This window comes from Rana temporaria, chromosome 5, assembly GCF_905171775.1.
Source record: "Rana temporaria chromosome 5, aRanTem1.1, whole genome shotgun sequence".
NCBI classification, from domain to species: Eukaryota; Metazoa; Chordata; class Amphibia; order Anura; family Ranidae; genus Rana; species Rana temporaria.
In genome coordinates this window covers 173,803,012-173,817,035 of record NC_053493.1, presented here as the reverse complement: position 1 = coordinate 173,817,035, position 14,024 = coordinate 173,803,012, and the positions used below count along the sequence as shown (strand labels likewise).

The following is a 14,024-nucleotide window of genomic DNA, read 5'->3' as shown; positions in this document are numbered from 1 at the left end:
CCACCACAGTTTAAAAAAAAACACAGAAAAAAAAAACGGTGCATGTATGCCTATCATTAAAAGTGTGTGGATGCAGGGCGGTATTCTAATGGTGGGCATACCCACCGATCAATCTTTTTTTTTTTTTTTTTTGTTCAGCCCACAGACTGCATGACATAAAAGAATATTACAATATATGCCCAACACAGACCAGCAACGTACTGGTATGTTGCTGGATTTTGAGTGGTTATACCAGGATGATGCCTGCAGGTTTAGGTATCATCTTGGTATCGTTCTTTTCAGCCAGCCATTTTTTTTAAGAGTACCTGTCACAACATATTGCTATCATAGGGGATATTTACATTCACTGTGACAACCACAAAAAAAAAAAAAAAAAAAAAATGCAAAATAAAAATAATAAAAAAACAGCACTCAAACCCCCCCCCCCATGGCGAACGCAGGCGTCGGGCTCGTGTCATATGTTAACAGCAATTGAACCATGCATGTGAGTAATCCCTGCAAATGTTGTCGTTAAATGATATATTGCCCAAACCTGCCATAGGCATATGTGAAATTACACCCTAAAATACCGTATTTTCTGCTCCATAAGAGGTTTTAGAGAAGGAAAACAAGAAAAAAAATATTCTGCAGTTACTACACATTGCCACTCACCATTCATTTGCTAGTGGTTACTGCACACTAATTGCCTGCAATTTAGTGTCCACCTCTGCAAGCTGCTTGGTCCTGCCGCTGCTTTATTAATCCCCACTGCTGACAGAAGAAGGGAGAGGAAATGGAATGCACACACAGCCTGCTCTGTGTCTTTGATCTCCTACTTGGCTTGTGCTGCTGCCCGTAGAAGGAGGGGAGAGCACACAGGGCCCGCTCTGCCTGAAGGAGGGGCCACACGCTCCCTGTCAGACACACAGACGCTCCCTTCCTGATGGGGAGAAGCGGGCAACCCACAGCTGAGGAGCTGAGCAGCTGGCTCGGTATTTGAAGGGGGGGTAGGGGGCGCTGGTCTATATTCACTCGATAAGAGGCACAGGCATTTCCCCCTCATTTTTTGGGGGGGAAAAGTGCGTCTCAGGTGCGTAAAATATGGTACATTTTGCAGCTTCTCCTGATTACGGGGATACCACATGTGTGAGACTTTTTGGGAGCCTAGCCGTGTACAGGACCTTGAACACCAATCTCCGCCTTCAGGATTTCTAAGGGTGTAAAATGGTAATTTCACTTCTCACTACCTATCACAGTTACGGAGGCCCTGAAATGTCCAGATGGCACAACCCCCCCCCCAAATGACCACATTTTGGAAAGTGGACACCCTAAGGTATTTGCTAAGAGGCATGGTGAAAATTTTTGAAAAAATTTTTTTTATTGTTTTTTTACATTTTCAAAACTTTGACAAAAAGCTACAAATGCAAAATACTCAACATGCCTCTCAGCGAATAGCTTGGGGTGTCTACTTTCCAAAATAAGGTCATTTGTTGGGGGGGGGGGGGGGGTTTGCTGTGTGGGCAATTCATGGCCTTGGAAACTGTGATAGGTAGTGAGGAGTGAAATCAAAGTAAAACTAAACCCAAGAACATACTTAAATGTATTTGTCCTGCATCACAAAACTTATGACTATTGGGTGATGCTTCACCTCAAGATGATTGGACATTGGCAAAGCTTGACACTGAGCATTGCCTCTGTTTTTTTTTTTTATAGTCCCCTTCTTCCCAATGTAGGGGATTCCCCACTTCTGCAAGTGGGTGGACTCTTGTTGTTGGCCTTTGCAGTCTTATGGATCTGATCTCTTTCCAATGTATGGATCTAATGTTGTGTCCTAAGGCTACAAACCTGGAGTTTTTAAATGTAATTATGTTGTGAGGTGTTGTGAATTCTAGTGCCTTTAAATTTGGCTACCTGGAGCTGTTCTGTACACAGAATGTGTACTGAACACACCCTAGAAACATAATTTCTTATGCGATTGGCTCACCGGTATTCCCAGAAGTCTGCACTAAGAAATATGTCAGATTTCAGGCATCCCCTGGAACAAAATATAATATTTTTTTGTGAGATACTCACTCCCAATAAGAACATGCAGGGCCGGTGCAAGGATTTTTGACACCCTAGGCAAAACCTCATTTTGCCACCCCTCTGGGTCTGCCCCTGACTCCACCCCCCTTGCCAGTGTTAAATATTTTGATTCAACCCTCTAACAGCTACATCTGCAAGACAGCTCGTTCTTTTGAAAGACAGACTTACTAGCAGGATCACCAGGTGAATATAAAAGAGAAATCTTCAAAAACAAAAAAACAAAACTAATGCAGCCACCCATCTATAAATTGGTAATCTGTGGAATAATACATATTTTGCTTTGCTTTAATACCACTTTAAGAGGATAAAATTAATCAAGTAATTCTGTTATACATCAATGAATAGGCAGATGATGGTAAGGAAGAAGTTAAAACAGGAGATGAACAGACTGGAGTAAAGCTACTTCCAGTGCTGGCAAGAAAAGAGCAAGGGGGGGTCAGGAAGAGACAGATGGGGAGAATGAGGGGGGTCAGTGAGTCAGGGAGAGAGTGGGGGTCAGGCAGGGAGAGGGAGATTGAGGGGGGTCAGGGAGCAGCGTGGCGCTGCTTGACACATGTCGGAGCGGCTTGTCAGATAGTTGCACGCTCTGTGTACAGTGCAGGAGTAGAATAACCAGCGGCCGTGCGCCCTAGTCGGTTGCCTAGTCCGCCTAGTGGTAGCACCGGCCCTGAGAACATGTCTAAAGGGATGCAGGCACAGTAGATTTCCTCATTAGTGCTCTGAAACTATAATCCTGAAACCACTCCTATTAGATGAATTTTCCCACATGGGCACAAACACACAGGGATTTCTTCAGAATAACCAAAGGTAGGAATCTGCAACAAATCCTTGCAATGTACATAGATCACCCAGAGCGGAATGTTTTTTTCCAAACAAAAGTGGAGCTATGCTTTAATATTAGGACACTTACTTGTCCAGGGATCCCGTGATGCGGACACCACTGACTGCACATTTTTCAATCGGCTCTCTGGTGCCGCCACCATGCCTTGTGAAGGAAACCGTCAGTGAAACCTTGCGGCTTAACAGCCGGTTCCCTGCGGCGCATGCGCAAAGCACGCTGAGCTTTGTGAATGGCCTGGTGGCAGGGGAAGGAGGAGGGGGGCCGAACTTCCAAAGTGGAGACCTGTGAAAAAACAGTGAAGGGGGGGGGGGGGGGGGGAGCAAACAAGCTGATTTATAGTACATTTTAGAGCAAAACATTTTTAAAGCTTATTGATGGGTTGAAACCTGTTGTGGGCTTGAATTGTCTGTGACCCTCTTGGGTATAATCACCCTCTGTTCTCTGTTCTGCTGACAATGTCACTGGGACTGAAAGTAAGGGCATATATTATCTTGTTGAAAATTTGTTTTACACATTTTTGCCTGAGGCCAATTTTTTATTTTTATTATAGGTGTTGGATTGGATTGAAAATCACGGCGAAGCATTTCTAAGTAAGCACACTGGTGTAGGAAAATCTCTTCACAGAGCAAGAGCTTTGCAGAAACGTCATGAAGATTTTGAAGAAGTTGCTCAGGTCAGAACATTTAGTTTACTTTTGAAATACTGATGTTTTATAGCATTGCTGTGGCTAGAGTGAGGTATATATTTTGCTAACAAAAGAGAGAGAATATATAATATAGAATACACACACTGCGCTTTTTTTTTTTTAAATGTTATGTTGCAGCCTTATTCATAAAAGGATTAAATTCATTATTTTCCTAAAAATTCTACAAAAAATGCCCCATAATGACCACGTGAATGAGTATTTGTTTGAAATCTTTATTAATAATAAAAAAACGAAAAAAAAATCCCATGTACATAAGCATTCATAGCCTTTGCTCAATACTTTGTTGAAGCACCTTTGGCACCAATTTCAGCCTCAAGTCTTTTTGCGTATGATGCTACAAACTCGGCACACCTATTTTTGGGCTGTTTATCCCATTATTCTTTGCAGGACCTCTCCAGCTCCATCAGGTTGGATGGGGTGCGTCGGTGCACAGCCATTCTCAGATCTCCACAGTTCAATCGGATTCATGTGTGTGCTCTGGATGAACCACTCAAGGACATTCACAGGGTTGTCCTTTAGTTACGCCTTTGTTATCTTGGCTGTGTGCTTAGGTTTGTTGTCCTGTTGGAAGATAGACTTTCACCCCAGTCTCAGGTCCAGAGCGCTCTGGAGCAAGTTTTAATCAAGCATGTCTCTGTACATTGCTGCATTCATCTTTTACTCAATCCTGACTAGTCTCCCAGTTCCTGTCGCTGAAAAACATCCCCACAGCATGGTGCTCCCTGCACTATGCTTCATTGTAGGGATGGTATTGGTCAGGGGATGAGCAGTGCCTAGTTTCCTCAAGATAAGATGCTTGCCATTCAGGTCAAAGAGTTCAATCTTTACTTCCATCAGACCAGAGAATTTTATTTCTCATTGTCTGAGAGTCCTTCGGGTGCTTTTATGGCAAACTCCAGGTGGGCTGTCATATGCCTTTTTACTGAAGAGTGGCTTCTGTCTGGCCATGCTACCATACAGGCCTGATTGGTGGATTCCTGCAGAGATGGTTATTCTTCTGGAAGGTTCTCCTCTCTCCACTGTGAAACCTTGGAGCTCTGTCACAGTGACCATTGGGTTCTTGGTCGCCTCCCTGACTAAGGCCCTTGTCCCCTGAGCACTCAGTTTGGCTGGGTGGGCCTGCTCTAGAAAGAGTTCTGGTGGTTCCAAACTAATTCCATTTACGGATGATGAAGACCACTGAGCTCATTGGGACCGTCAATGCTGAAGACATTATGTTCCCTTCCCCAGATCTGTGCCTCAAAACAATTATGTCTCGGAGGTCTACAGACAATTCCTTGGACTTCATGGCTTGGTTTGTGCTCTGACATGCACTGTTAATTGTAGGACCTTATATAGACAGCTGTGTGGCTTTCCAAATCATGTCCAATCATCTGAATTTACCACAAGTGGACGCCAATCAAATTGTAGAAACAACTCAAGGATGATCAGTGGAAAAGTGATGCACCTGAGCTCAATTTTGAGTGTCATGGCAAAAGCTATGAATACTTATGTGCACACAACTGCAGCTTGAGCTGACATCGGGGGATGGGACTGTGGTCTCCCCTCAAAGCAACCCAACAGAAGGGCTGGCAACGGAGCAGAGTGCCACAAGTCTCTGCTCTCAACTAGCAGGAGATTGAGTTCCTGTGGGAGTGGATGGGACTGTGGTCTCCACTCAAAGCGACCCAGCAGAAGAGCTGTCAACAGAGCAGAGTGCCACAAGCCTCTGCTCTCACCTAGCAGGAGAGGGAGTTCCTGGGGCAGTGGATGGGACTGTGGTCTCCGCTGACACAACCCCAGAAAATGGTGCGTCACCGAGACAGGAGGATGTCGGCTTGGCAAGCATTGGGGGATTTTCACCTACCAGTGGATGGGACTTCGGTCTCCACTGGTATACCCCAGGGATGGGGGCCAGTTGGCTCAGATCCCCAACCACATGATGGACTGAGCCCAGTCACCCTGTCTTCTCTCCAGCGGCTGAAAGGACTCCAGGGAGAAGGGCCAGTCCAGGCCTCTCCCCAGGGGCAGGCAGGTTCTCTGAGAGAGACAGAGGTTGGCAGGGTGAGTAATGCTCTGTTTGGAGCAATTTATTTGGGGTACGGTATGGATACCAGCATTGGAGGACTGGATCTACTGACTGACTTCGGAGTCAACCCGTTCGGGGTCTCCTCCTGTGTCAGTCTCCCACCGAAAGGGGAGAGATGTAACAGGATGACCCGTGACACCCAGAGACTTTGTGAGGATGGGGGATACTCCTGTGTCAGCCTCACTGATAACTCTTGGGTCTGAGTCCACCCTGTGCCCTTTGGGCATGGGGTGGCAAGTGAATCATAATTCATGTATTACATGAGATGGGACATTAATAGTTCATATTGCAGGATCTTGAGAGATTGCAAGTTGTTGGTTAATTGTGACCCAACCAGTCAATAGTGACTCATCTCTCTGGATAGCCTAGTGACATGTTAAATGAGGCTGGCTCTTGAAAGGCCTTCCATTGTGTGAGGCTGTTGAGATGCTAACTAAGACTGCTTCTGTGGATTGAAACTAAGAGTCAGGCTAGCTCCTAGACCCTCTCATTATGTATACTGTTTGTGTGGAATGTACTTGTCGGAGACGCAACATCTGGGGGATAATTAACTCTGAATATCATTATGTAAAAGAATGTGATTGAAGCCCCCCATGGTGTGATGAGGGGGGCAGTTTGATTGTTCCTGTGCCTTGAAAACTGTATAAAATCTGAGAAGAAACCATTAAAAGTTAGTTCATATTTTGATGCAGTAACAGAGCTTTTCAGTCTCGTTATTGAGGGAATTCTTATGGAATGGATCGGGTCTGCCTGTTGGTTGGAGTGTCGATAAGCTGTCGTGGATGGGTTGGAAGGTCGTAAACGGTGGTGACCGTTAAAAACCTCATCTGCCACATACTCGTGATTCAGGCTTATGCCCTGAGCAGGCGGGCACCTCCCTTTTCTGTCATGACGCATTCGACCAGGGCAATTGGTGCTTCCTGCGCTTTCCGACCATAATCGTCAATTGCAAAGCGGCGACCTGGTTGTCCATTAACACCTTTACAAAATTTTACAAGGTTACAAGGTTGATGTAAGTGCATCTTCGGATGCTTGCTTTGACCACTACGTTTTCCAGATGGCTGTTGAGGTTGTTTAGGTTGCAACTCCTCCGTTGAGGAGCACTGGTGTGTTGGGGGTGAAGTTTGACTTTTAACTGCTTGGGGATACCCCTACAGTCGAGAATATAAGGATGATGTGGACAAAAGAGAAAATAGGATTTTTGTACTCACCGTAAAATCCTTTTTTCTGAAGTCCATGGACGGACACTGCTCCCACCCCTCCTTTTTTAGGTTTGTACTGCTTTTTGAGGAACTGAGCTGCTCACTGCAGTGAGAAGAGTTATGACCAGAGTGACCGCCTCCTGGGGCGGGCTGTTTTAGCTTTGCTAAAGATTACATATTTTAACCATTAACATGTCGGCCTAGTCCTCTTCTGATAGACAGATCACAACCCCTACAGTCAAGAATATAAGAAAGCTGTGTCCGTTCATGGACTTCAAAGAAAAGGATTTTACAGTGAGTACAAAAATCATATTATTCCATGTAGTGGACCCACTTGTCTCGTTGCCGAACCTGGTGGGAGAACTGACTGCCTATGGAGAGATATTCAACTTTCGAATAAACTACTCCAAATCGAACATCCTGCCGATCACTGTCCCCCCAACTTTAGCAGGCTCCCTAAGGTAATCTTTCCCTTTCGCGTGGTCCATCCCCTCTATGAAATATCTAGGCGTCCATTTAACAGACCGATTAGATTCCCTATATTCTCACAACTACATCCCCCTACTCAAGAAGATCTCCCAAGATCTATAGACATGGGATAAGGCGCTATTTACATGAGTGGGCCGGACGAACATTCTAAAAATGACCATACTGCCCCACATCCTATTCCTCCTGCAAATCATACCATTTCATTTACCAAAGCGCTTCTTTTTAGACCTATGTGCCCTGGGTCCTCGCAGAAGATGGAGGGCTCTCTGACTGGGTCTCCCCATTGACGATACACTCCCTGACTATGTTGGACAAAATGAATGCCTGCCTAGCTCTGGCACCGTGGTTTCCTCCCAGGGAGCAGAAAGCCTCCCTTGGAACTTGAGCAAGTGATGGGATTGTTAGAGGGGGGGCTCACTTTCCACCCTAAGAGAATGATATGGTAGCTTCCCCTTTGACTTCTGGAGACACTGCCAGTTAGAGACATTCATAGCTAAATGCCACAAACAAGCACAGATCAGAACCACTGTAACGGAATTTGAAAGTATGTGGGCATCTGCAGACCACCTGCCCCATATGATCTCTGCACTATATTGGATGTTAGAGACAGAAACACCTAGCCCCACACCCCTTTACATTAAAGAATGGGAACGGGACCTCCAATCTGAATTCACAGAGGAACAACTATACCACCTATGCCGCTTGACTCACTCGAGCTCAAAAGATTCTAAGACTCAAGAAAACAACTATAAAATCGTATTGAGATGGTACAGGGTACATACTACCCTAGCTAGAATTTATTTTTCATACACCATGGGACACGGAGCCTTAAGTATTTACTTAATGGGTAATAGGGCACCTTCAGGTGTTGACACTGGTAAACCCTAATTAATGAAGTTTGCTCCCTATATAACCCCTCCTCCTTTCAGGAGCACATCAGTTTTTTCGCCAGTGTCTAAAGGTGTTGGTCACGAGTGAAGAAGTTCTTTGAAGAGCTCTAGGTGGGATCCATGCTGGATTTAAATTCCTACATAAAAAGAAGCCAGATCCAACCACATTGCCACTGAGGCCTAAATGGATGGTACCTGGGACCTCGTATTCGAAACACAAGGTTTTGCCTGTAATGCCTCTTTTTGTAGGGCTGGACCCCAGAAATCCAGGGTTTAGGTCTTTGTAAAATTACCTAAAACTCCTGAGGGGGTGTTATACATGGCCCAAGGCTGTGGGAACCCTGTTTCAAGGACCCCATCCTTGAAGGTTTGGCTTAACACAGCCCGGAGTAATGGGTGAAAACTGGAACTTTTTGTCTTTTAATTCAGTAAAATCCTGTGGCGATGATAAGAAAAGGAAGAGACTTAGATATTTTTTAAATGTCTATGTATTTCTTCCCTTAAAGAAAAGAGATTGTCATGCCTTAAAATCTCCACTAGAGGGAGTCTATGCACTTGCCATACTCTGTCGTCTTCACTAGAGCTCAGTCCGTGCATGGCTTGTACAGCAGGTGGAGAGGAGATTCTTACAAGGTAAAATGATCCTTTAAAAAAGGTATTTTTTTCTCTCCCTCTGATGGGACCAGTGGGTCAGGGGGACAGCAGCGCTGCACCCCCTTACATTACACCCCCCTCCGCCGCGGGGGACACAGAGGTCCCGCTATGTACCGCTGCTATAATTGACTGGCTGTTTGTTTTTTCTCTGTGCCTCACTTTAGTCTCTGCTCCCCCCCCCCCTCATGTTCTGGTCTGTTTTTTCCAGAGGGGGCCGGGCCTAAACGCAGTGCCGTGAAAACGTCCACGAGACACACACAGGCTGGAAATAAACAAAAGGAAAGCTGCGTCAGTCTCTCCTCTGCTGCTGAGGAGGAAACCGCTGCCTGCACACAGGGACATACGAGCTGTGGGACACATATGGGTTGCACTGGCATTCCTGATTCAGGAAAGACACTATTTTCCAGCACTAGGCTGAATTGTATAGCGACTTGATATAGGTCATGACTATTTCAGCGATTTAGTGTAAATTGTATAGCGCCTCTGTTTTTGTACTATGCCTGCCAAAAAAGACGCCACAAAAAAGCAAAAATTTCACCCCCAGGCATTGGGATCTCAAGCTGGATTTCCACGCTGTCATCCTCGCCTGATTCACCAAGTATGGCAAATCGGGGTGAGCTATTGGAATAAATTGATGGTGCAGCTGCCCCTCACATCTCAGCACTTGTATACATGACTGAAGATGCCCTTTCCTCCTCCCTCCAGGGTTTGGAAGAAAGATTAGCAGCTTTAATCGCATCCTCTATTCAGATGGATAAGAAACGTACTAGGTCCCCTTCCCCCACTCCAGCTTTCCTAGGGGAACAGTGGACTCACGATGAGGTGTTACCCTAATTTGATCAGGAAGAAAAACAACCCGATGATTCCTCAATAGAGGAGACAACGGTACATGAACCTTTTTTAGCTTCCCAAACTGAGAAATTGCTGATACAATCTCTTACAGAAATGGTTCGTTCCACCTTCATGCTGCCTCTGACAGAGACTCATGAAAACCCAGCCTCGGGGGCGTGGCCTGGACATGGCTGAGTGAGGACGCAGGAACTTGGAGCTCCCGGCCCTGTCCTCTCTTTTACCGGCCAAAATCAGTGATTCTAGGCATGCAATCTGCCAAAAAGACCAAAAGAAGACCTACAAACCCGTACCACCCGCTCCAGCACAAAATCAGGAGATTTACACCGGTTTTTCAGCCCCTCTACGGCGATCCCTCTGGGCGCGAGGGTGGCGGCGCCAAGAGCCAGCCCACGTGGCAGCCCAGCGGAGCATCTGGAACAAGGCCTCTGGACCTTTCGACCGGAGGAAACTGCAGCGCACCCCGCTACTCCGGGCGCTTCCGAGGATCTATGCCCAACTATGTCGACCCTCTCTCCACCGGCCGGAGGCCCATCAGCGGAACAGGAGGTAAGGGCACTGTTGCAGGCCCTCCCCACAAGGACGGACATAGTCTCTCATCCTTAAGTTGGAGGAGACTCATAGAAGAGACTTCCAGGAGGTGCGTGCGGAGGTATCCACGCTGTCAGACAGAGTGTCCACCGGGGAAGGATCGTTGGCGACCCTGGAGCGGAGGGTAGCGGATCTGGAGCGGGACAGAGACCACCATAAAGAAGCGGCTACTGCGCTCCAACTACATCTCGAGGAGGTCCAAGACAGGAGCCGCCGCAACAATCTCCGGCTGCGGGGGATCCCAGAGACGGTGGAACCCGATGCCCTGGATGACGTTCTACTGGGCCTGTTCCGTGAGATACTGGGCAACCCGGCGGAAGATGTGGAGGTGGACCGTGCACACCGCGCCCTAGGCCCGAGATCGGCTGACCCGGACAGACCGTAGGATGTGGTATGTCGGCTGCTACGCTACACGCAGAAGGAGCGCATCATCCGCGGTGCGTGTGACAGAGGGGAGATTCTCTTGGACGGTGCAGCGGTGAAGGTGCTCCCAGACCTCTCAAGGGCGACACTGCGCAGAAGGGCGATGCTGAAGCCCGTTTTGGACCTGGCAAGACAGCGGGGGGTTACCTATCGCTGGGGCTACCCGCTAGCGGTGACCTTCAGGAAAGATGGAGCAGCCTTCACGGTCCAGTCACCAGCAGACCTACCGGCCCTCTTTCGTTTCCTGGATGCGGACCAGATACCGATCCCCGACTGGCTGCAGATATTACCTCGCGCGGCCATTGGGGGGGGGGACACTGCAATAGTGGGGCTCCCGCGCTGTTGGGGCGCGCCCCGGCCTGCTCCATAGATGCATGAGTGCCCCCCACGAGATGTGGATCCCCCCCTGCACTAGTGAAGACTTTACTATGCCAGGGTAAGCCACACGAGACAAACGGGGCTCGTCTACCCTTTTTTGATTTTTTTTACTCGCCTGTTTTGTTTTTATTTTTTCATATTTTTACCCAGGCATGATCTTTTTTCCTTCATTTTTTCTGCCCACCCGATAGCGACGCAGGCCATTGGAGGAAATACTGAACTCAGTGGGAGGGGGTTGCCCCACTGACCAATACCCCTGTTGAGGAAGGGCGGATATTAGTAGAGCCCCTTTTGTGATGTGATACGATGTAGGAGGGGAGGTGATACGGCTTCCCCTGGAGGGGGCAATGGGGGGGGGGGAGACCGGACCTTTACCGTCCTGAGGAGAGACATGGGGATGAGAGACTCCACGGGACATTGAAATGATGAGAGAGGGAGGACGGAAGAAATTATCTGAGATTACGGGGGAGGGGGGCCAGGGGATGTGGGTCATACATAACCCTTCTTTGGTTCACTGCTCAATCCCCCTATCGGTAGCACCCCCTCGATGCTGAGTGGGGTCCCCAGGAAGGGATTCTTATGGGATATGTGCTCCTTATGTTTATGTTACTGTTCGTTACTCAAATACTGTTGTATGTTATATATGCTTTAATATAGATTGCATTGCCATACTAATGTTATCTTATTTACGATGGCCGGGGGGGGTTGGATAGGGTCGGGAGCTCGCAGTCCTGGATCTGTCCAACCACCTACCCACATAGGCCTGCGCTCGAACCCCGAACTAGTTCTGGTGAGCGCTCTAGCTAGTTAAGCTAATTTAGATTTCTCTCCTAGCCACACTCTCTGGTGTTGGCTTCCTACTACGCTCCGTACCTTTTCTATTTTTCTTTTTTCTCTTTACCCTATACCTCTCCCATTCCCGGACTCATCCGGGACACTTTTCAATTCCTCTTCTTAACTCTCCCTAGCATCCCCAACCCCCCCTCTACCCAGCCCCCCCCCGCTCACGAGCATGGACGCGCTGACAATTGTTTCATTGAACGCTAAGGGCCTAAATACCCCCGAAAAACGCAGGATGCTGCTACACGAGGTGCGCAGCCTGAGAGCGGACGTTGTAATGCTGCAGGAGATGCACTTCAGGGAATACAAGCTTCCAATCCTAAAAAATAGATATTATCCTACGGTCTACCACTCCTCCTACTCCGAGGCGAAATCCCGGGGTGTCTCTATTCTGATAGCGGCCGGTGTACCTTGGACACTAGACGACATACGGAGGGACACGGGGGGACGCTTCCTATTCTTGAAAGGACGGATAGGATCGACAGGCGTTACCCTGGCGAGCTTCTACGCTCCAAATGACAACCAAGACACCTTCCTGACGAAACATCTAGACCGACTGACGAGATTTGCCACTGGACAGTTGATAGTGGGGGGCGACTTTAACGTTCCACTGTCTCCCCTGGAGGACACCTCCTCAGGGACATCCTCCACCTCGGGGAAGATGCGTGGACGCATACATTCAGCACTTCACGCCTGCCAACTGGTGGACACATGGCGTCTATTTCACCCGGGAGTGAAGGACTTTACCTTTTTCTCCAGGCCCCACCAGGTATACTCCCGGATCGACTACTTCCTGGTCCAACACAGGAACCTGATGGCGGTTAAAGAGGCTAAGATAGGCTCGATAACCTGGTCGGACCATGCCCCAATAATATTAGTATATGCCCTGACGGACATGGAGACGGAGAGAAGACACCCATGGAGACTAAATGAATCCCTATTACAGGACCCCGAAATACTGGCAGACGTGGTTAAAGAACTGGGACATTATTTTTCCACCAACACTGTCCCAGACAGTAATCCGGAGGTGGTCTGGGAAGCCCACAAGGCGGTCGTCCGTGGTATTTTTATTAAACATGGGGCCAGACGGAAAAGACTCAGGACAGAACAACTAACAACATTAATGACTAAACTAGAATCCTTAGAGACGCAACACAAACAGACACCGACGAAACAATTGGGTTTGGAACTGGACACAGTACGGCGGCAGGTGACGGACGTCCTTGCGTACAAGGCCAAGGCGGCCATCCAGATTTGTAGACGTAAGGTCTATGAGTCGGGGGACAAATGTGGGAAGATGTTAGCCCGCTCATTGCGGACACAAAATAGTGCAGCATATATACCCCACATTGTTACCAACAGTGGGCAGAAGGTGTCGATCCCACAAAAGATCGCTAGAGAATTTAGAGACTTCTATGACACATTATACAATATACCTTCAGCGACTTTGAACCCCGACGGAGACCCTTCTCGGGACTATTTGGCCACTTCAACCATGCCAACGCTGCCCGCCGAAGCCAGAGAGGTACTAGAGGAACCCATTACCCTGCAGGAGTTTCACACCGCCCTGGGTAACACCAAACCGGGCAAGGCTCCGGGCCCTGACGGCCTGACAGTGGCGTATTACAAAGCACTGCTCCCTACCCTGGGCACACGTCTGGTTGAGTTGTTTAATGGTCTGGGGGGGAGGCTACATGTGTCCACCCTACAGGCGCAGATAGCCATCATCCCTAAAGAGGGGAAAGACCCCAGTCAGTGCGGTAGTTACCGCCCTATCTCGCTCCTTAATGTGGACCTTAAACTCCTTACCAAAATTGTGGCAACCAGAATCCAACAACACCTGACGAGCCTTATCCACCTTGACCAAGTGGGGTTTGTCCCTACTAGGGAAGCTAGGGACAACACTGTCAAAGTCCTCAACCTATTACACGCGGTAAACACTACAAAGACGCCATGTGTCTTGGTGAGTACGGACGCCGAAAAGGCGTTCGATCGTGTTAACTGGCAATTAATGTTTGACACACTAAGA

General features: G+C 48.0%; 1 protein-coding gene across 6 annotated transcripts in view; it reads left to right on the top strand.

Moving 5' to 3' along the window:
• Positions 1 to 14,024, top strand: part of TRIO (trio Rho guanine nucleotide exchange factor) — a 1,129,982-nt gene that overhangs the window by 182,517 nt on the left and 933,441 nt on the right. For all 6 annotated transcript variants that reach the window (XM_040353401.1, XM_040353397.1, XM_040353396.1 and 3 more), the window contains one exon: positions 3,456 to 3,578. In XM_040353401.1, coding sequence (XP_040209335.1) covers positions 3,456 to 3,578 — 123 coding nt within the window. The remainder of the gene's footprint in view (positions 1 to 3,455; positions 3,579 to 14,024) is intronic.